General features: G+C 39.2%; 1 protein-coding gene across 1 annotated transcript in view; it reads right to left on the minus strand.

Annotated features, from left to right (window-relative positions):
• Positions 1-20,973, minus strand: part of LOC138616379 (calsyntenin-2-like) — a 276,054-nt gene that overhangs the window by 56,698 nt on the left and 198,383 nt on the right. Inside the window, exons 6-8 of the mRNA XM_069690622.1 lie at positions 12,326-12,511; positions 9,801-10,058; positions 8,474-8,595 (exon numbers count right to left, since the gene is read on the minus strand). Of these exons, the coding sequence (XP_069546723.1) occupies positions 8,474-8,595; positions 9,801-10,058; positions 12,326-12,511 (566 nt within the window). The remainder of the gene's footprint in view (positions 1-8,473; positions 8,596-9,800; positions 10,059-12,325; positions 12,512-20,973) is intronic.

A 20,973-nucleotide genomic window follows, 5' to 3' on the forward strand; every position in this document is an offset into this window, starting at 1 on the left:
CTGTGTGTGTGTGTGTGTGTGTGTGTGTGTGTGTGTGTGTGTGTGTGTGTGTGTGTGTGTGTGTGTGTGTGTGTGTGTGTGTGTGTGTGTGTGTGTGTGTGTGTGCCCATCAAGCTCTTTGGAGCCCGTTGGTGCAGTGGAGCTCTAAATTTAGCGGGCTCTTTAGTCAGAGTCATCTATCATTCAACATGACCCCTCCCATGAGGAGAGAAATGCAGTGTGTGAATGTGTGTGTCTTACAGAAAGAAGGGAAAATAGCAACACAGATGAGGTAAGAGACAGAGAGACCTGCTAAAAGTTTGCACGAGGGTTTTTCTGCCCTCTTTTCAATCACTGCCTATATTAAACACATTGGTTAGCTTTTAAGCTAACGGAAATATACAAACACCCCCTCTTTGTTTTTTTTTATTGTTGCTTCATGTTTAAGGATAAAGATTATTAAAAAACAGACAACACAAACATGAATTACTGTGGATCTACTTTTTGTAAATCAGTCAGCTAAATGTTAAAATCTAAACATTTACAAAACAGTGGATCTTATTTCACACATCTGTGCGATGCAGTGCCTGTAGTTTAAAATTGCATCACCCTCATTTGCACGTTAATTTGGTACAAAATGGGAGACAGCTGCATGCGCCATTATTCGAGCCTGCGGTAATGGTTTGTTCTTGTCGTAGCGGGTCTGAGCCTGAGAGGACACCAGCGTGTATGAAAGCTGTGTGAGACTTCGCTCTCTCAGAATCTACTTCCTCTCTGAGTGAGGCTTATGTCCACGGTTTTCTGGAAAGAAAGAAGAAACATCTTTTTTTTTTTTTTTCCTCCCCAGACTTTATAATATGAAACAACATAATTTCACAGCCTCATCAGGTAGGGTGGTCCCTAAACATCAAATACTGTGCTAACAAGGAGTTTCTGATGACAGCAGTCAACAGCAGCACATCAACAATTTGAAAATGCCAGATGCTCGCTGTTCAAATTGTGCTCGGGAGATGTGTGTTTTGACAATGAGCCTGGACCAGTTAGGAGGCAACTGGAGGGGGAGATCATGGCAAGTGGTTCACAACAAACAAAATGTTATTCTCAATCTTTTATTGCCATGACTGAGCATACATTCAGACATGGCTGATGCGCACAATAGATGCAAGCACACACACTTTGAAATTTGCTTGTTGGCTTTTATGCCCCTGTGAAGATGGGAAAGGGAGCTTGAAATGGTGTCATAAACCTTTATTTACTTTCATGGTGTGGTCAATGATCTTCGTATTATAGAATATGTGACCAGCCACCAGTAGATGTACCCAGCAGAAGTAATAGAAACGGTCATTTCCAGGGTCAGATTAATTCACAGACAGACTCTGGTGTCCTCATGCCTGTCTCTTTTGTTTGGAGTTTGTATTTTATACATTCGGAAAAAATTAGTTTGTTTAAATGCACATGTCAGACTACAATAATAAAATTCTGCATTTTAATTTAGGGCCTTTGACATTTCACAATAATGCAGGTATTGCCTCCAGGCTGCAATCATTAACTTTGTTATTTTCAAACAAATTTGCTCTCAATTAGATTAATACAAAGTAAGTGCAAAACAGTGAACCTGAAGATGTTTCCCAGCTAGAATTTCTTAGTAGTAAAATAATTCTGAGAATAACATGTAAAGTTCTGGTTATGTTTACAGTAGGAGGGTTTTTCTGTTTTTACAATATTCTTCTTAAAGGTAGAATAACTGAAACATCCTAAAAATATTTTGTCCTTAAAATGTTTTTCATAACATTGTCGCAACATTTTTTTCTAATGTTTCCAGAATGTTATAATTGTAGAGTAGGATAATGTGCTTTGGAAACATTATACAGATGGTTTGCGATGACATTCTTCAAATATCTCTTTTCAAATCTATCTCTAGTTTTGTTACATTATCGTACCTTTGATAAGAACATTGTAGGAAAACTCTACAATAACATTGCACCATTTCTATCTGGGTGTCTGGTGCCCAAATGGATATCAAGTCTAGTTTCAGATGATAACATTTGTAAGTGAAGCTAATAAATGCAAAGTCTTTCGAAAAAGCATTTTCCTAATTTGGACAAAAGCCTCTCCATGATGGGGTAATAAACCATTTAACATATTTAAAAGAATTAGTTCAGAGAATTGGAAAACCAAAAAAGTCAATTGTTAATCGAGTCACTGTTAATAACGCTCCAGAGACCTCAAATGTCTTTACAAACAATCCACTGTGGTGTTGAACTTACAAGACTCTGACAGGATAATATTTCCATGCCAAGGGCCAAACTTTTAAAAGTCTGACTTATGAATGGATCTATTATCCAGAATACACCCTGTACCAATGTAGGTTTTCTAAATGGCACTAATGAACCAGCTGTACACGAGATAATATACTATTTAATGTAAAAATGTGCATCTTCTGTCGCTGCATCACTTGCTTAACCTTCCTGACATACAGTATGTATCAGACACCACAATGGTCACGGATTGCATTTCATATTTCCCACTGCTGTCCACCTGTGAAATCACAGCAAGTCACCCCCTGAGTATTTGCTTGATTGCTTTCTATAAAAAAACAAAAAACAAGTGTTTTCCACAGGGTGACTGGAGATAATAATGTCCTTTCCACATTCAATTTAGACTCCTGGTGGAAACATAATTTAGATCTCAATTATCACAGTCGGTTTTTCTTTTTGCCAGCTGAAAGGCTCACAGTGACTTCTCATTGATTTTCTCCACCGAAGCCCCTCCACCCTGTCAGGCAACGACACAATGCGACCTTTGTTCTAACTGTACAGCGAGCACTTCCATTTAGCTCTCTACATGGGTCACATCATCAAACTCTACGGAAACATGAAAGCAATGAAACTCCACTGGTGGTTAATATTCAGCAACTTCAAAAAGAAACTCTACCTTTTATGGTCCTGATGGGCCACACACAGATCCCATCCGCAATTTCATGAGCCTCTGCACAGTGGCTCAAAATGAGGCAACAGACCCAAAAGTGGTCATGTCAGTGATTTACCAATACAAATGACTGTTAAGGGTGTTGTCTTTGGATCACAAAGTTAAATGTTGTAAAGGTTACCTTATTACTTGAAATTATGAGACCTCATTTATGTTCTTACAAGGGCAAAATGAGCAATTAGCGATTAGCAACTTTTGCCGACTGTATTGAATCTACTTACGAGGTACCTAACCAAGGTAAGTGTTTGGTTAGCTAACTCGCAATTTACAGAGCCACCTGCAAAAAATTGAAAGAAGAACCATGTCATGCTTTTAAAGTTGCTATTCCTAAAAGACTTAAAGTACTGCAATTGTGGTGTCTGTAATTGTGGTTGTTTACGGTGGGAAAAGCTGACAGTTTGGTGCAGCTGGCCGGTGTCTTTTGTTCCAGTTGATTTTTTTGGAAGGTGAAAAACGGTCTCCAGCTGAGTAAAGCTGAGTAATCATTATAAGAGCCACAAACTTTCTGTAGTTACACAGCTACACAGCTTGTAGATTTTCAAAATGTGTTATCACAACTCCAATCCTTGACAATGAAGCTTCTCTAAAAAATAGTCAAAGGAGATCAGTGAATTCAGGAACACAATCAGATTCTTGCAGGAAAGTCCTCCAGCTGCTTTTCTATTTGGAGTGTTTACCTTTCCTCTTGATTTAACTCCTTGTATGTGAATTGTCTTTGAATATGAAGAAAACCAATTAAAAGTGAATGAGTCACAACTCCAAATGTAAACAAATCATCAGTTGTTTGCCAGTCCTTATCCATACACACTAAATTGACAACCACCCTTAGAGTCAAATTGTCAACGCCTACACAATAATTTATGCAAAAATTTAAGTTTGTGTTACAGCTTTAGGAGATTTTCCTTGCTTCTCCGAATGTACATAACATTGTGTTGCTTGGGGTTCTTGAACATCTGTAGCGAGGGCAAAGTTAGCATGAAACATATTCAGCCATAATTATGAAAATAAAGACTCTACCTCTAAAAAAAAGGAAAAAAAAGGAGTTTTTGTTAACAACAGGCTGTTATTAAATGCAACTAATGTATGAATGAAATGGATGCAGCGCATTTATGTGTTATTTTTGTTGATAGAGTCATAGTTGAGAAGTTTTTGAAGAAGTTCAGTAACATCACTGTTTTTTGCTGTCTAATTTACAGTTTTAATTAAGGTCAAGTACACATGTCAATTTAAAATAGAGTTTTTAAAATCTCACTGACATGATGATCAGGGCAAAGAGACTTCTTGTACTTCAATATTCTCACAAGTGTCTTTGATTTATAAAGCTCAAGATTAATATTGCTCTTACAATTCTGGAACTTTTACTGACTAAATTTAGTTTCTATTTTTTAGGTGCATATTTTGAAAAATAGCTTTGGACTTCAGGGATTAAGTTATTTTGCTTTAAAATAACAATGACAAATAATATCTAATGGGTTGTTCTAGAGAAATCATACCAACAGCGGCCGTCCATCCTTCAAATAAAATTTGGTCAAGTCTGTAAAGCAGGCATTTAGCACCTTATAAAAAGTAAATAGCTTTAAAAGGCTTGGCTGATTTTATTCAAAAGAGTTTTATTTCTTGAGATCACTGGAACGATAAAGCCTTCAGTCTGAGTCTGGGTATGCGAGGCACTCTTTCTTGTCCTGGTCTCACAAAAGTACTAAAGGCTATTTTTTTTTAGACTCCGCACACCCGATCCAATTTTCTACATAGTTTATAACACTTGCAGTGGTTCATTCAGTACCGCCTCATGCAGAAAACATCTTCAAGATTGACAGTCCCCTTTCTTTGAGATGCTTGAATTTAGATCAGCATTTAAAGAATATGACACTGTGCACAAAAGACATGTTGAAGACAAGCTCAATGCAAAGCTTTTCAATGAAGTCAATAAAAACATCAGGCCTCATCTTCCAACAATGCACCCAGCACACACAGCAAAGCCTAAAAATACTGATTCACACTGAACACAATAGGCCGACGTGCATAAAGCACTACTGCCTCAAACTACTGTGTCTGTTATTAACAGATAGTACACTTTTTTTTTCAGCAGGTAAAAGTAATATCTGCAACCATCTCCATTACAGTCATTATGTAGCAGCTCGCAATGCCTGATTGGATTATATAAGAAATGAATTGGACTTCTGTGATAAACCAATGTAGGGAGAGGAGGAGATTCCTCTTTGGAAGAGTGTTGGGGGTTGGAGGTATTCAGAAGTTCATTTTGTTAAAAAGACATTAGCAGAGGAGGAGGAAGTGGCGACAAGGCGAGGGGAGATAGCGACTTAATGAAAGTTTCTTTTCATGCCCCGAGTTTCAGAGGCAACTATTAGGAAGAGGGCGAAAGATGAGAGAGGAAATAAGAAAGATGGAATTTTAAAAGTGCTCATGAAAACGCTCTTTTAATTGTGCTGCCTGTTACAGAGATGTATGTCATTGCTGAGAGTTAGCCGAGAGTAAAGCAAAATAAATTAATATAATTTAGACAAGCTATGGAATTAACTGTGTTCATCTTAAAATTAACCACAGAAAAAAACCCTCTCATCCTAATCTACCAAATTCATTTATGTAACATACATTTCACCAAAAATGGCGAGGAAACCAACTTAAAAGGTGAGAATGTGTTGCATTTTATAAGTAAATTACACTGTACAACACTAGAATTACCACATATGCGAGCACATAAAAAAAATACAATTGCTTCTGTAGCATATATTCAACTCTGCATGCAGGCTGCATTATCTTGATGGATCTGTGAGGCTATTTTCTATCACATCAGCCTCGTCGGGCTTTGGTTAGTTAGAGCTTTTTGCAACTGTTAGCCACATAACATGTTAAACTAAGATTATCATCATAAACATTGTACATGCTGCACCTATGTGGGTTAGCAGCGTCATTGTGACCATGTAAGCATTAGCATTTAATTAGCTCAAAGCAACACCGTGACGAGTGTTATATATAATACTTATACTATATTATTGCATTGAGCTAAACGCTAACACTAACATGGTCACAATGACAATGCTAATGCACATGAGTAGTACGAAGTTTATCATGCTCTTGTTAGTTTAGCAATGACAATGCTAACTTGTTAATGCTTATGTTAACCAAATTATAGCTCTGCAGCAAGGTGAGGACTCACAAACTGAGAACAAAAAATAAATCAGACTTAAATCTTGATAGTAAATATTTATATCAAATTTATTGCCGGGATGTTCAGGTGGTGGGAAAAGAACATTTGCACTTTTGCACACTTGCACATTGTTTCCACCGTCTGTTACAGCCCTGCACTTAAACCTTGTGTTGTCCTCGGGTCAAAATGACCTGCTGCTGTGTTCAACCAAGTTCTATTTTATTTTCATATTTTTTGGGATCATTAGTGACAAGGAGGCTGTGAGGGTTTCTTTAGAGAATGATGACCAATGATCCCAAAAAATATAAAAATATAGAAATAAAATAGAACTTGGTTGAACACAGCTGCGGGTCATTTTGACCCGAGGACAACACGAGGGTTAATTTGACAAACAATAAATTTGAATTAATTTTTTTGCTTGGATTGTGCAAGTCCTCAACTTGCTGCACGGAACTTTTTCCGTCACTGCCGCACCTGAGAAAGAGACAAACAAAGGAACGTTTTTAAAGGCTCAGCTCAACTCCAGGGGACCACCAACCAAATTATACATCAAATTATAGGAGAAATACATTGAAACGATCTTTAAACCTTTTCTTACTTGAATAAACTTATTTAGTTGACTCTGAAGTATTTTTGTTAAATTTCACTCCTTAAAATGCAGGTTTTCATGCTGCTTTATAAATACTGCCAGACATCTTTTCAAAACTACAGACCAGAAAGTTTATTTATTCCTGGCAGTAGCTTACAAACCAGGTCAGTAATGTACACAAACAATAATCGTCTTGTTAACTCGACCAAAAGCAGTCAAATTTAAATATTTTAAATATAAAGTATTCAGTGCATTTAATCCCCACCATGTTAAGTTTTCCTCTTGTTCAACTTTTCTCAGCTTCTAAAACCGCTAAATTGCCTAAAAAAGTACTTTGAACGTGATCTAAATGTCATTAGTAGTGGCTATGGCGATGAATGCTATAAAAAGTCATTTTCAAAATATCCTTTGGTAAAGAAAAGAGAAGTCTTTTGACTGATGAGGCAAACATTTTCATGGTGACAGGAATCAGCAGGGTTTGTGATGTTGATTCATCTTCAGAGGGCGGATGTTTAAAAAGTAGCACAAACAAAACGAAAAACAAAAAGAGAAAATGTGGAGCTGGATGAGAAAATAGACCAAGTGACTGATACTCTGATACTCCTCCAGACGATGCCTCACACACACCATGTTCTATTAGGAAGCTGATGGACGACCTCTTTCATGCTCTCTCCCCAATCAAGACCAGTGATCTGTCTGATCAAATTAGCCCAGGGTGCTGCATCTGGATGTCCAGGCTCAGCTGTGTGTCTCTGTCCTGAATCAAATGTCCTCTCTGGGTGAGCGTGGGGTCTTGAGAGTCGAGGTGACCCGTCTGACTCGAAGACGGCATCCTTAACAAACAGACAGCTGATGCTCGCTACACCTCACCACATCAACTCACACAAGTACGACCAGGAGCGATCTTATTTCTGCCTGCGTTTACTACGTGTGTTTGTTCAAGTATCCTTTAATCAAAGATATGTTTGTGGATTTTCTAGCTTTACTTACAATGAACCCTGTTTTAAATGAAAATAAAATTATTGATAAAAAAAAATAACCAACAGATCAGTGGATTAAAGTTGAAGTGATATTTTTGGGCTGTTCTGCTACAACAGTTACAGTCTTGGCATTCTTATATAAACATGTCTGATCTCATGTCAGGAAACACTCTGATTTATCTCTGGAAGTATGTGACTCCTTAGAGAAATATGAAACGGCAGAGCAGAGAAAGAAAGAAAATGAAACAGCTCTAGATGTAATATCCATGACAATATTTATTGGAGAGTCACTAAATTCATTAAAATATTGCATGGTTATTAAGTCGTATTCGAGTGCTTCAAATTAATTGGGGTTAATTAAATATTAGGCTGTTTTTTTTTTCTATTATAGGAGGACTGTAGCCAGGCGCTAATTAGAAATGCATAGAAATTGCTGTTTACACACTCAAAACTGTGGGTGTGTAAAGCGTTTTATGATCAATGGTGAATGATGTGCAACCGGACCAGTAGTTCCTGCTCCCTTATCAACCTTATGACACTAATGTCAATGAACTCCAATGTCTCATAAGGAGTCTTATATTATTAGTGCAAAAGATAGACCAATGTGGATAAACCCAAGAAAAAAAAAAATCGCACTGGATGTTTAATGCAAGTTTAATCCAGGCTAGAGGCTCTCCATGAGATTGATTTACAACCTGCAGATCAAGGTGGGCTGAGGACACACTCAGAAGAAAAGTTCCCCTGTCTGTCGTAACATCAGCGCCTTACCTGATCCAGTTTCCAGTGGAACTCGGCCGGTCTGAAGGTGTCCACCTGAGTGAAGTCTCTCCTCAGCAGAAACACCAGGCGGCAGTTATGGACATACAGCGAGTAGTGATGACGATTCATCTCTATAAGAGGAGGAGAAAGAGGAGTAGTCACCACGGGGACCAGATCAACATGACTACTGAGGTACTGTCAGGTAAAGCTAGTCTGACATGTGCATGTACGAAACTACACAAAACTTGGACAGCAGTACTTTTCTAAAGGAGGCCAGCTGCAGACAGACATTCACTGCAATTTCCCACTGTAACTTTTAAAACAAAGTATTCTTCTTGGGTAATGTTGCTGGATTTTTTTCAGCTGGAGTACTGCAGGGCTTCTAACTTTGTTCAGTGTAAAACTAATTAAACAAACATTTCCCCCAAAGTCCAATTTAGGATAATGTACTGTGAGTATCATGTATAAAATACAAAAGAGGGAGATGATAACACAGCAGCTAAACACCATTCTGCCACTATTGCCATTAAATTTGGCAGGAACACAAATTAAGACTATTGCTAGTCTTCGTGGCCTTCGCTGTCCCACAACCCATTGATGTTGTAGTCAGTGTATTCTTCTGCATCCCTCCTGACTACCTGATTCCACAGTTTCCATAGTTTTCCTTGCCAGCTGACCACCAGGATACACTGTGCTAAAACCTCAAATTAGTCAGCATCAACTCATTCACTCATGGGCTTTGTGGTCTTATTACCTGACTGAATCACAGCCTGATTTGAGTTATTATGATAATTTCAGATGCACCATATTAGTGGGAACTCATTTATGTAGTTTTGAAGCATAAGTTATACAAATTTCTTCTTGTCAGAAAATCCATTGAAAAAAGCCAAATGTAGTTATGGTTTATTTCTTAAATTTCATACTCTTTACGATGTTTGTGGCTCTCGACCTCAAGCCCATTAGCTGTAACTTAAGATGCGTATCTTTTCTTAAAAATAGGGAACTGTGGTTTTTAGTAAATGTTACTCACACGAGTAAATAGAGCCTTTGTTGGGGATTATTTTCAGCCGTGGATTAATAGACATATTTTAGTGAACATTTCCAGCAGGAAGACAAAAAAAATATACAGTAACGTCTAAGATCCATGAAGGACGACATGTCATCCAGTACAATGATGTGTCTCACTCGTGTGTTTAACTGGTTTTGGACATCAGTGGAGATCTGTGACGAATTATCAATCTTTGGACACATAGACAGGTAGAATCAGTTCATTGTAAGTTCTGGTCTTCTCTTGGGATGTGTTGACAAGAAAGTTCAGAGATGACAGATGACTTACCGGTCTTGTCAGAGTTACAGAGTAGCGTCTCCTTCTCAGCTCTGAGCCCGGGACTGGGCCCGTGCTTCATCCACGTTGCTATGGTGAACTGATCTGTCAGATTCTGGGGCACCACCCAGTCCGGGATTTTTGCCGCCTGATGACCATCAAACCTGAAGATCAAGTCGCTGTCCCTCCCACTGTCAGACACCAGGGTAGCTGTCCAATTGGTGGCAGAGCTGGGGGCAGGGAGAAGGTCGGTGCTGCCCGATGAGGCACCTGTGGGTCATCGCCGTGGGAACAAAGAATAGGTGCGACAGGAGATCCGTCAATAACGATCATGGCATAAATGCAGTGTATATTGCCGTAACCTTGGCTATGATTACTTATGAGTGAGGCAGATGGCAGGGCTTAATATGTAATCAATGGACCGAGATGGATAGAGGATGTGGGTATTGATTCATGGCAAATGAAACTAACTTTCAAAAGAAAAAAAGATGTGAGTCACCGTCCATAAATTCAGACCATAGCTCACTGCTAAAATGTGCCTCTGTGGAAACAAAGAGGACATATTGACCGAGCACCGTGGTTACACGAAGAGAAAAGACACAGCAAAGGCTTGGTGAGAAGGACAACTGTGTGCCGATCACATGAATTGTTCACTGCTGACACTTTTCTTATATGATCCACACACATCCTGACAAACACACCAATCATGACTGCGTTGCATTGAGTCTCCCTGCTCCCTTTCTCTTCTTCCCTTTAAAAGCAGCTCCATCATTCCTGTGACACATAACCCTAAGAGGTTGAGTGCAGTACAATCTTGGTTTTCCAGATGTCACGTTGACAACCTTTATGTTGGCCATATTGCTCACCTTCCTCTTTGACACAGATATATTTTGCCTTTCTATGTGACGGTAAAAAAAAAAAAAAAATGCATTTGATGCTTTTAAAATACATTAATAAGTCATTTGTAGCAGCTTACAGATGGTAATGAATCAAAGCTATTGCGAGAAAAATTTGCAGCATTGGAAATAACCGCGTCTCCTCCGTCCAAGCAAACAATTGTTAATATCTGCTGATAACACAACATTAGCACATTAACTCATGTTTTTCTCCCGTCTGTGAAGCTCTGTTTTTTCTCTGCATCGTGCTTATGGAACCGTCAATTTTCTGACTCCAGTAATTAGATTCCCTCAGTAAATAAAAATGCATTGACTTCCCCAGCACCCAGCTGCAGCCTGCCCGACGTCTTTGTACATTATCTCAAATTGATTGTGCTTTAAAAAAGCAATTTATTTACTCTATTTGCTATCAGATAACGATTATGAGGTCTCTGAAAAGGACTCTTTAGTGGTAAACCATGCATGGACTGGGAGCCAGGGGAGGCAGGAAGTGGGTATTATGCATTCAGATGAACTGGAATGTGGGTTGCGAAGGCCGTTAGTCAAAGATGATGACTCCAGACCCCCTGCTGGCAGTGCGGTGTGGGCGGGGAAGGGGGAGCCGGGTAGGCCTGGCTGCTTTGTTGGCGCTCTGGGCACTGACACGGTGGCTCGGCTGCTCATCAGTCACTGAGGAGAAAGCGTGGCTGCATCTGGGGCGGCTAATGCCCTCGCTCTGTCACATCATTAGTGACACAGCTTTAACTTGCCACTCTGGTGGCTTCATTTAGGACAGTGGTTTACCGGGGACACGAGTGGAGATAAGAACGCGTCACAGACTGGGAGCTTTTACATGTTGATTTGAAAAGGGTTGCAAAAGGGACCTCAAGCCCTGTCTGACCATGGCGCACAGAGCGTGGACTCCAATGATGCTTTTAGCCGGAGCTCACTTTGAATTCACTGCTTTAACTTTTAGTTTGAGCAGCCGTTTACTGTATATTCTGCACGTCCACCATCATCCTCACAGTCACATGTCTCGCTGCTGTGTTAAGAAGTGCCATGAAAAAGTTCCAAGACTGCTCTCTTATTCTCAAGACCGAAGAAGGAGCTTCAGGTCACAAGCTTCAGGTCAGGAGCAACCAGCTGGGTTTTCTTTGACACTCACCGGGAATGAATGCCCCCTGTCTGTGTTGGGTCAGACTGCCAACACAGAGGTTTTAAGGCATCTCAGAGAAAATAACCTGAACTGGGGATCGATGGTACTTGGGTTTGTTGAAGACCTGTGAGTTTCTTGCCCGCAGCAACACGCTGGATTTGGCTTTCTGTGACTTCTTTGTGCTTTCCATATATTTGATGTCCACTTCAGGTCCATGGTCAAATGTGCATGTACCAGTGCTCACAAAAAGACATGTAACACAGGTGCTGATGTTGATCAAGCAACTTAATTTTAAATTCTTACTCATGAAAGTTATTGCTGCTCCATGTGCATTATTGTGCTGCTCTCCATTTCTGCAGAAGAGTAACAGTCTTTGTGATTTTCCCTTGCATTTGCTGCTTGAAAGATTCTCACTCAATCTAAGCTTTTTATCATTCTGGTCACACAGAAAGTATTATTGATTATGAAAACACAACACCAATTTAATTTCTTTGTGTAAAACTCACCACAGAGTTTCTGCAGAGATTTCTCCGAGTAGGTCTCCCGGTCGCAGCCCTTCCCGATGTGGCTGGTCTGCAGCTCCACCGTGGTCCTCACCAACGATAGAGGCCCACCGCATGTCTCCAGGTGCATCTTGGGAAAGAGCTGCTTACTGCCTGTTCCTGGCTCATAGTCCACTCGTTTATTCCAACCTGAGAAGAGAGTGCGATGGAGCGATAGTGTTAAAGATGGTGGAAAGGATATAATAAACCGCAGAGCCTGTTCGTCCGAGTGGAAACCCCAACTGGATGTTAATTATTGTCAAAATATCTGATTTTCACAAACCTACTTTTGGCTTCTTCTGCCTCGTTTTGTACATTTATAATGCCATCAAAACAAGACAGAATTTCCAATTTTTCCAACTGTCACTGGTATTTCTGGCATCACAACTCAATATCCTTCTGGCAGAATGTACCCGGCTAATGAAATTTCTGCATTGTTGTTGGAGTGCAGTGCAGTACAGTACCTGCATTAGTGGCAATAGTCATTATGCTGTCACTGTCTGTCCTGTGAATTGTATTTCTTTGTCTGGGCAAGCTATTATTTTGTGTACTGAAGTTATTTTTGCTTTTCCAATCATTTTCTTTTTCAGCCTTTGTGGTGTGTATTTGTGTTCATCTGCAGTCTCTCCCAGAGTTAACAAGAAAATGAACAGCAAAATTCATTGCCCATTTAATGTTTTTTTTAGGAGTTTTGTTTACAATGATCCAATATTGCTCATTATCACAGTTTCAAAACAAAGCATCCAGCAGATCTGGAATGCTGTCGACATAGACTTCTGACAATTGATCAGTCAGATGCCTATCACTGCAGTTACCTTCCTTCCTGTGCCACACAGCAGCATCATTGCATCATCACTGATTAAACTAGCTCTTTAACAGCAAATGACACCACCTCAGGATTAATTGGTCGCCCAACACTCAGCCATTCCAGCCCTACCATCCTGCTCGTACACACAAATGAGTTCCAGTCCATCTATCCTGTTATATATCTGTCTGTCCATCCATTGTGCAGCACAGGCTCGGAGCTGGAGGCATGAGCATGAAGCCAAGCTGACTGAAGAAGAGGAACAGCTCTTTGTTGCTCACCAGCCTGTTAAGTCTGCCATGTTCACTTCCTCACACACTCTCCACCTCGCACACAGACACATACACACACTGCATCTGTTTTGTAGTTAATTTACCTCCTCCAGACTGCAATTGCTGTGGGTTGCTGTAGCACTGTTACTATGGGATTGTCAGTAGCTGTGATGGAAATAGGCACAAACAATGGTGCATGCTAAACAAGAACAAAAAAAATCATGCATGGGCACAAAAAAAAAGGACAAACATGAAAGGCTTGGCTGATCAATGCTCCTTATATCGTTCTCTCACACATTTCTTTCTGTGCACCGTTACTGTGAAGACTGGATATTTCATGGCTATTTCCATTCACTTGTTGATTACCCATCTTTATCTTCAGTACCCGTTGGGGGTTGATGGCTCAAAGCAAGCCGTGTTGACTTGAAGCAGCTCATGGGTAAGCTGCTGGAATTTTTCAGAGGTAACAGCAGTGATTGCTGACACACATTCAAAGCTCAAAGCTGCCATAGCTTTTCAATTTTGTGTGATAGCATCGCAGATATAGTAGATAACCATGGTGATGTAGGAAGAGTGATTTAAATTTTGGTTATATTTACAGCAAAGTTATTGCTCTATTGGCTTTTCTCTCCTACCACCACAAACCGTTGCCATAGATGCCTGTAAATTTAGCTTCCTTTGAGAAAAAGCATCTTTTTCCTGTTTTGCCACATTAAGAGAAAGATTTGTTGACAGTTACTGTTGATAAGACTGTCGAAAATTAATACCACTCCCATATCCAACCTGTTATCTCGCTAAAGCATGATATACACCTATCAGTACACTAAATGATACCATGTCAGTGTCACGTTTTGGGAATCTGACTCAATCTGATTTGGAAACCAGAGGACACAACGCCCGCCCACCTATAATGGAAACCTGACTGCCCTACAGGCCAGTCGATCAAACAGACACGCCCCCAAACATACTGCTTTTTGAGGCCTAATATCTATGGGATTATTTTCAGAAGGACCATCAGAAAATAAGAAGGACCATTATGACTTGTGGAAAAAAGTGTCTTGTCTTTGTATTTCATGAGAGAATTTGAATGGGACTCTATTAAGCTTTTCTGGAACCAACGTCTGGTGGCTCTCGGGGCTATAGCAGTTTAAAACACTTCCACACTGCCCTCACTTGACAGACACCCAAGCTACATCCACTTTTATATACAAGCTATGGTTCCATCCAACCAACCCCAACCTCACCCCCGTGACATGACTTCCATCTTTGACCCTGGTCATACATGTGTGTCCTTTTCACACCTGCAAGGCCAACCGCCACACTGACACAATATCCTATGGTATATCTGTACATTCAATATAAAGTTCAAACCAAGAGCCAGTTATCTTTGCTTACCAGAAAGACTTGAAAAAGTGGAAAAGAACTAACCTGGTTCTGTTAAAAAAAAAAACGTCACTACCAGCACCAGTCTCTGCTGGCTGCCTTGCAACTTTGCGGTGACAACTCCTGCTCGATGTAAAATGCTTTCTCCAACCCCAGTGGGAAATACTTGCTTCTAGTCTTTAAGCTAAACTAACATATAATGAGTCTGGCTACAAAGTAGTAAAAAAGAAAATAGCATATTAATGGTGGTATCAATCTTTAAAAATGAGTCTCCGCAAGATAACCCATAAGTAAATTTCCCCAAATGTCAAACTATAAGATATTCAATATCTCAAAATTGACACAGAAAGATTAGCTGATACAAAAAAGAAGTGCAAAAACCTTTAAAATCCAGTGGCATTTGCTGAATCTCTTTCCTGCTCTTTGTTTTTGTTCATGCAGCAGGGCATAAAGCTGCACCTTTCAGCAGATTTAGGTTGGAGACAGAGTGCAGCCAACAACTGGCAGTGAAATGACCTGTCGGTGACTTGGCTTTAACGCTGGCTGGCTCAACATCCAGAGTAGGAGGGGAGGATGGAGCAGAGTCTGGTTGAGGATGCGAGGGAACGTGGAAGGATAAATGAGGGGTAATGGGTTGAGGACGTAGCTTGCATATAAATACGAGAGAAGCCGGGGTTGGGTTTGGAAGTGGGTGATTAAGGTTTATGGGTTAGAGAGCATTGGACAAACATCAGGTATAGGTAGTAAAAGGTGACGACTCTGAGGAAACATTAAGGCAGTTTCCCTCTCTTCACCTCTTCAGTTTTTAATCTCAGGGAAGGAGTGGCTGGAGTCCATTTGTCTGAAGGGGGCAATGACCCAAATCCATTGATTAAACCTGGTCACTTCAGATATATGGATACAAAAAAATGTATTCACTCATTAATACATCTGATTGAGAACTGTATTTTATGTTATCAGTCAGCCAATCAGATTGCCATGTTTATTTCCAATTGTTTTTTGTGTTTTCTAGGGATGACAACAGCCTCATTACCTCACTATATCCAACATTACTGGAAGCATACAATATATTACAATAAGGATGAGCTAAGCTTGAACCACAGATGTTTGCTGTAAATTAATTTTATTTCATTGGTTCCTGAAAGACTGGAAGAAGCCTTTTTCACTTGTGTGACAATGCGAGTCATACTTTTATTTCCTCTTTTCGTTGGAACAACATTGACTCCGCAACGTGTTTTGCTGCCTTCTTAAGCTTTTGCACATGTCTAACTGTGAGTCTGAGTTTAAAGGTTATCTTCTTAGTAATGTATATTTTTAGAATAATAGATTGTTTCTAGTTGTAAGGTTATTTTTACACAAAGTATTGGGGAATCTTGGCCAAATACTATATTAATATAGGTAAGAGGTTCCCAAACTTTTCAGGCCATGTGCCACTATGTACCAAACCAAATTTCTGATGTACTGTAAAAGAAAGTTCATTCATTTAACCATAGAATACACGCCGGAAAACGATATAACAACATCACTGTTTACTGTTTCAAAATTAAAGTGTACATTTACACCTCTCTTGCTAGACGTCGGGCAATTGGTGACTGTTTCCGTTTGCTAAAATCAACAACTGAGGAGTCTCAATACAACTGTCAAACAAACATTAGCATTATGCTAAGTGACATATCCCCAACGAACCACAAGTACATTTTATTTCCAAATTATTTAAATGTTTAACAACTATTATTCACACCAATGCCATATGACTTGTATATGTTAGAACTTTTGTATGAAATAGAATCAAATTAAATGACTATCTCTTTACTTGAGCCAGTTGGAGTGAAATTGTTGCCACATAGGTCATTCATTTCCTGTGCCAGAAAAGGTGTAGGAGAGTCGCACCGACTGGTTTGGGGGCTGCAACTAGTGGTTGCCACTACTGCATGTCAAGAGACTGTAAATATTCATTAGTTCAACACCCCTATGTGCATTTTTCTTTTCTTTAAATCTTGGCTACCTTTGCCTGCCAGTATACAAGGCGTCAGATAATGACGACAAATGTCTCTTTCTGTATGTCTCCGCGTGTTTGAATGAGTGGGACAAATAAATGTATTCACTCATGCTAACAAATGCAAAAGTATAATTGGTGGAGGGGGGTTGAAATGGTGCAGAAGCAGAGCAGTTAATGTATGAGCTGCTAAGAAGAAAGAAAATTAACAAATACACTTTCACCATAAAGCCAAAAAAAGTTTATTCTTTATTTTATTGCTTAGGTTTTAGATAAGAGCCAAACAAACAGCCTCATATCATTGATAAATATTTGGCATTGGCATTTATCTTTAATAATGGGAAACACTGCAGCAATACAATGGCAAAATGTCCTTTTGCCAAAACCCCAGTAGAATGTGCTGAAGAGGAACAAAACAAAGCAACACATCTATGACTTGAATCTGTTCCTTTTTCAAACTTTTATAATGTTTCTTCAAGATTTTGAATTCTGGAAGATAACAAACAATAAAATAATCTTTATCACCAACATTCATACATTGTAAGCATTGATGCACTCTTCTCACATGTTCTCAGAGAAATTCAACTTCATAAATGTCTTACAGAGGCTTTAGTTAGTTCATGATCTTTTGTGGTACAAAAGTGATATTGTATCACCAGTGTTGTGACACTTTCTGTTCCGTCTATGAGGTATTTACTTTTTTCCCCCCTGCTGGCATTAAATGTTCTGATGTCTGCCAGTCCAGCCTTTCACCAGTTCATGACATATAAACATTGTATTCATGTTACTCTGTGTGTGTTAAAAAGGCTCAGACCGCAGAGGCTGTTTTATTTAACCCTCGTGTTGTCCTTGGGTCAAAATGACCTGCAGCTGTGTTCAACCAAGTTCTATTTTATTTTCACATTTTTTCAGATCATTAGTGACAAGGAGGCTGTGAGGGTTTCTTTAAAGAATGATGACCAATGATCCCAAAAAAATATAAAAATATAGAAATAAAATAGAACTTGGTTGAACACAGCTGCAGGTCATTTTGACCCGAGGACAACAGGAGGGTTAAGATGTGTCACAAACTAAAAGCCTTTCAAAACAGTAAAATAATACGACGTACAAGGCAAGGTTGACTCTTGCAGTGTACACAATATACACAAGTTAAGTAAAATGTGTAGGAACTTTAATTTTCAGGTACTTTAGGCGGCTTTGCTTTTTACGAGTTAGTTTGCAGACTCTGATTTTTCAAACAAATGTCCACATTATAAAATATGGTGCAATGTATTTTATTAATTTTATAAAGATAAATCTCAGCAGCTTCACCTCCACTAGCTACAACACTAAATCTGTGATCTAAGAATGTAACATAACACTGAAGAGTCCACTCTGCTGCACAAGTTGATCTTTTATTTGTAATACTTGGACCACATTTTGCTTAGAATACATCCACACTTTTACTGATAACGTGCTTACAATCTGAATACGTCCTCCACCACTGTGACCTTGTTTGTGAATTTCTTTGTTTTAGAGAAACATGTTTTCTGCTGTAGTCACACAGATCTGCTGTTGCACAGTAGAGTATTTTCTTACCTAAAATTAATAGTGGAAAAAAGTATTTAGGTCCTTTACTAAAGTACAAGTATTAATTCCACAATGTGAAAATAGTACATTACAAGTAAAAATCTAAATGCACGCTGTCATTGTTTTACTTTTATATATGATGTATTGGATTAATACTACTGCTGCAGATACTGCTATAGTTAAATACATAATGTCGATTAGTTTCATCTACAGTAGTTTGTCAAAGCTGTACATTCAATATATTATTTGATTGTGGCTGCACTGTCCTGTGAAAACAACGTATCTCTTAAAATTCAAGTCCAGGAAATTTTTAAATGTTTTTTTTATAATTGATGAGGATAATTTTCTTGGCACATATAGGAACATTTAATCCTTCAGTTAACCACAAACATTCAAACTTAAAATAACCAGCTTACTAAAGCTGTCAGACAAATCAAATGTAGTGGAGTAAAAAGTACAAGTTTTCCCTCTGAGATTTAGTACAGTCAAAGTATAAAGTAACATCAAAGGGAACTACAAATACTTCAAATATGTACTTAAGTACAGTACTGCAGTAAGAGTCCTTAGTTACTTTCCACCACTGCCTCATATCATGTGTCTTCTGATAACAGAGTGGTTGTTTATTATTTTGTCACCAAAACGTAAATGCATGCAAGCTGAGGAGTTAAAGTTTCCTCCATCAACCAAAATATATCTTGTTGATTTAGCTGCATGTTACATAAGCATTAATCAGAAGCATCTCTGTAGCCTTATGTCTCTGTATGATACAACTGAAGAAGTAGCAGCAAAACAGCTTTGACAAACTACCAACCTGCTTATAATTATAAGCTAATGTAACATTTAGAAGTGCCGTCAGTGTAACGATCATCTAAATGTTCCTCTAGAATATGTTCTGTAAACAGTGTTTCAGTGAGTGAAACTAGCATGTGAATGATTCGCTGCTCTGCAGTGGAGGGAAAATATAGCCGGAGGTAAAGCTAGGTGAAGGAATGACAGAGCGCGAGGGGCACTATTGAAACAGCCAGAGGTGGGAAACGATAACAGTCAAAGTCATTCTGTTGTATTACTGCCTGGAAACTGTGTGAGATCAAGGAAACAGTATCTTTTCCACTATAAGAGCAAAGATGGTGACAGCTGTGGATTTAATAAAAACAAAACATTTTCATAGATAAAAATGAAACTAAAATGTATTTTTTTGTTGATTAACACCAAGTGGAGACCAACCCTGAGGTCACCCATTGGTTTGGGAATTATAGCGGAAACCTGACACCACCATAAGCCTGTCATTCAAACAGACACGCCCCAAACGTACTGCTTTTTCGAGGCTTAATATGTTATAATGATGGAATTATTTTTAAGATGGACCGCCAGAAAACTAATAAGAAGCAGAGACTTTAGCTAATCACACCATTATGACCTGTTGAAAAGTGTATTGACTTTGTATTTCATGAGAGAAATTTAATGGGAGTATATGTACCCAACAGTCTTTTTGAAGCCTCCCCCTAGTGGTCCTGGCTAGTATTGCAATTTAGGGCACTTCCACATTGGCTTCACTTTTCAGATGCAGAAGCTACGTCCACTTTCGTATACAGTCTCATATGACTGTAATTTCACTAAAACTAACTCAGCCATCAGAAAAGGGTTTATTTTAAGGCCTGCCATCATCTATGAAGCTGTGGTTCCTGTAATCCTGCGGAACCAATTCTGAGCTGCATTTGTGTCCCTGCTAAATAATTTAGTCCGATTTAAGAGTGTCAGTGGGGACACTGCTGCTGCCGCTGCTATCACTAACAGGTGCAGCATGAGCTGAAGGAAAAAAAACAGACACATACTGTAGAGACATACGTCTGAAAATCTCACAGAGAGCACTTGCACACAGAGAGCACTTGCACAATGTTGATTCGGATGCGCAGGCACAATAACACGCTGCCCTGCACTGAAGCTCAGCCGTCTTAAAATCAGTGTGGGTTTAATAGGAAGCGATTTGGTCTCTATTGAGTTGTGTGCTTGCCTGCAGTACACTGAACAGAACTTACACAGCAGGCCCATGAGTTCATCTCTTTGTGAGAGGAAGACGAGAGGCACAGGAATCAGGGCAGACACAAAAACAACCATGTGGAACTGCTTCATCACAGCTGAGGTACAAATCCTCACTGGGGCTGCGATCACAAAGAAAAACTAGTTTTATGTGTGTGTGTTCAAGTAAACATGTTTCTTGTGTTTTGTTATATTATGCATATGAAATGTAAAAATAAAATGAATTAATGTCAACAGGATCATGATGTAAATATTTTCATACCATATATATCTGGTTGAAGCAGATGCTCCCCCCCCCCCCCGCCCTCCCAGTCTGGTTCTGTCGGAGGTTTCTTCCTGTTAAAAGGGAGTTTTTCCTACCAGCTGTTGCTCACATGTGAAGCGTTGAATTGTTCAGTTCCTCTCTATAGTATTGTGAGGTACTGTTGTAATTTCTTTACAATGTTAAATGCCTTGAAACAACTTGTGTTGAATTGAATTGAATATATAGTGCATGAATGACACATACTGCAAACCTATTGAGAAGTCACTCAATGTGATAAAACTACAG

The sequence above is a fragment of the Brachyistius frenatus genome, unplaced genomic scaffold, assembly GCF_029030835.1.
Source record: "Brachyistius frenatus isolate BFR_SWC_R1_liver_20210118 unplaced genomic scaffold, ASM2903083v1 Contig_1, whole genome shotgun sequence".
Lineage (NCBI taxonomy): Eukaryota > Metazoa > Chordata > Actinopteri > Embiotocidae > Brachyistius > Brachyistius frenatus.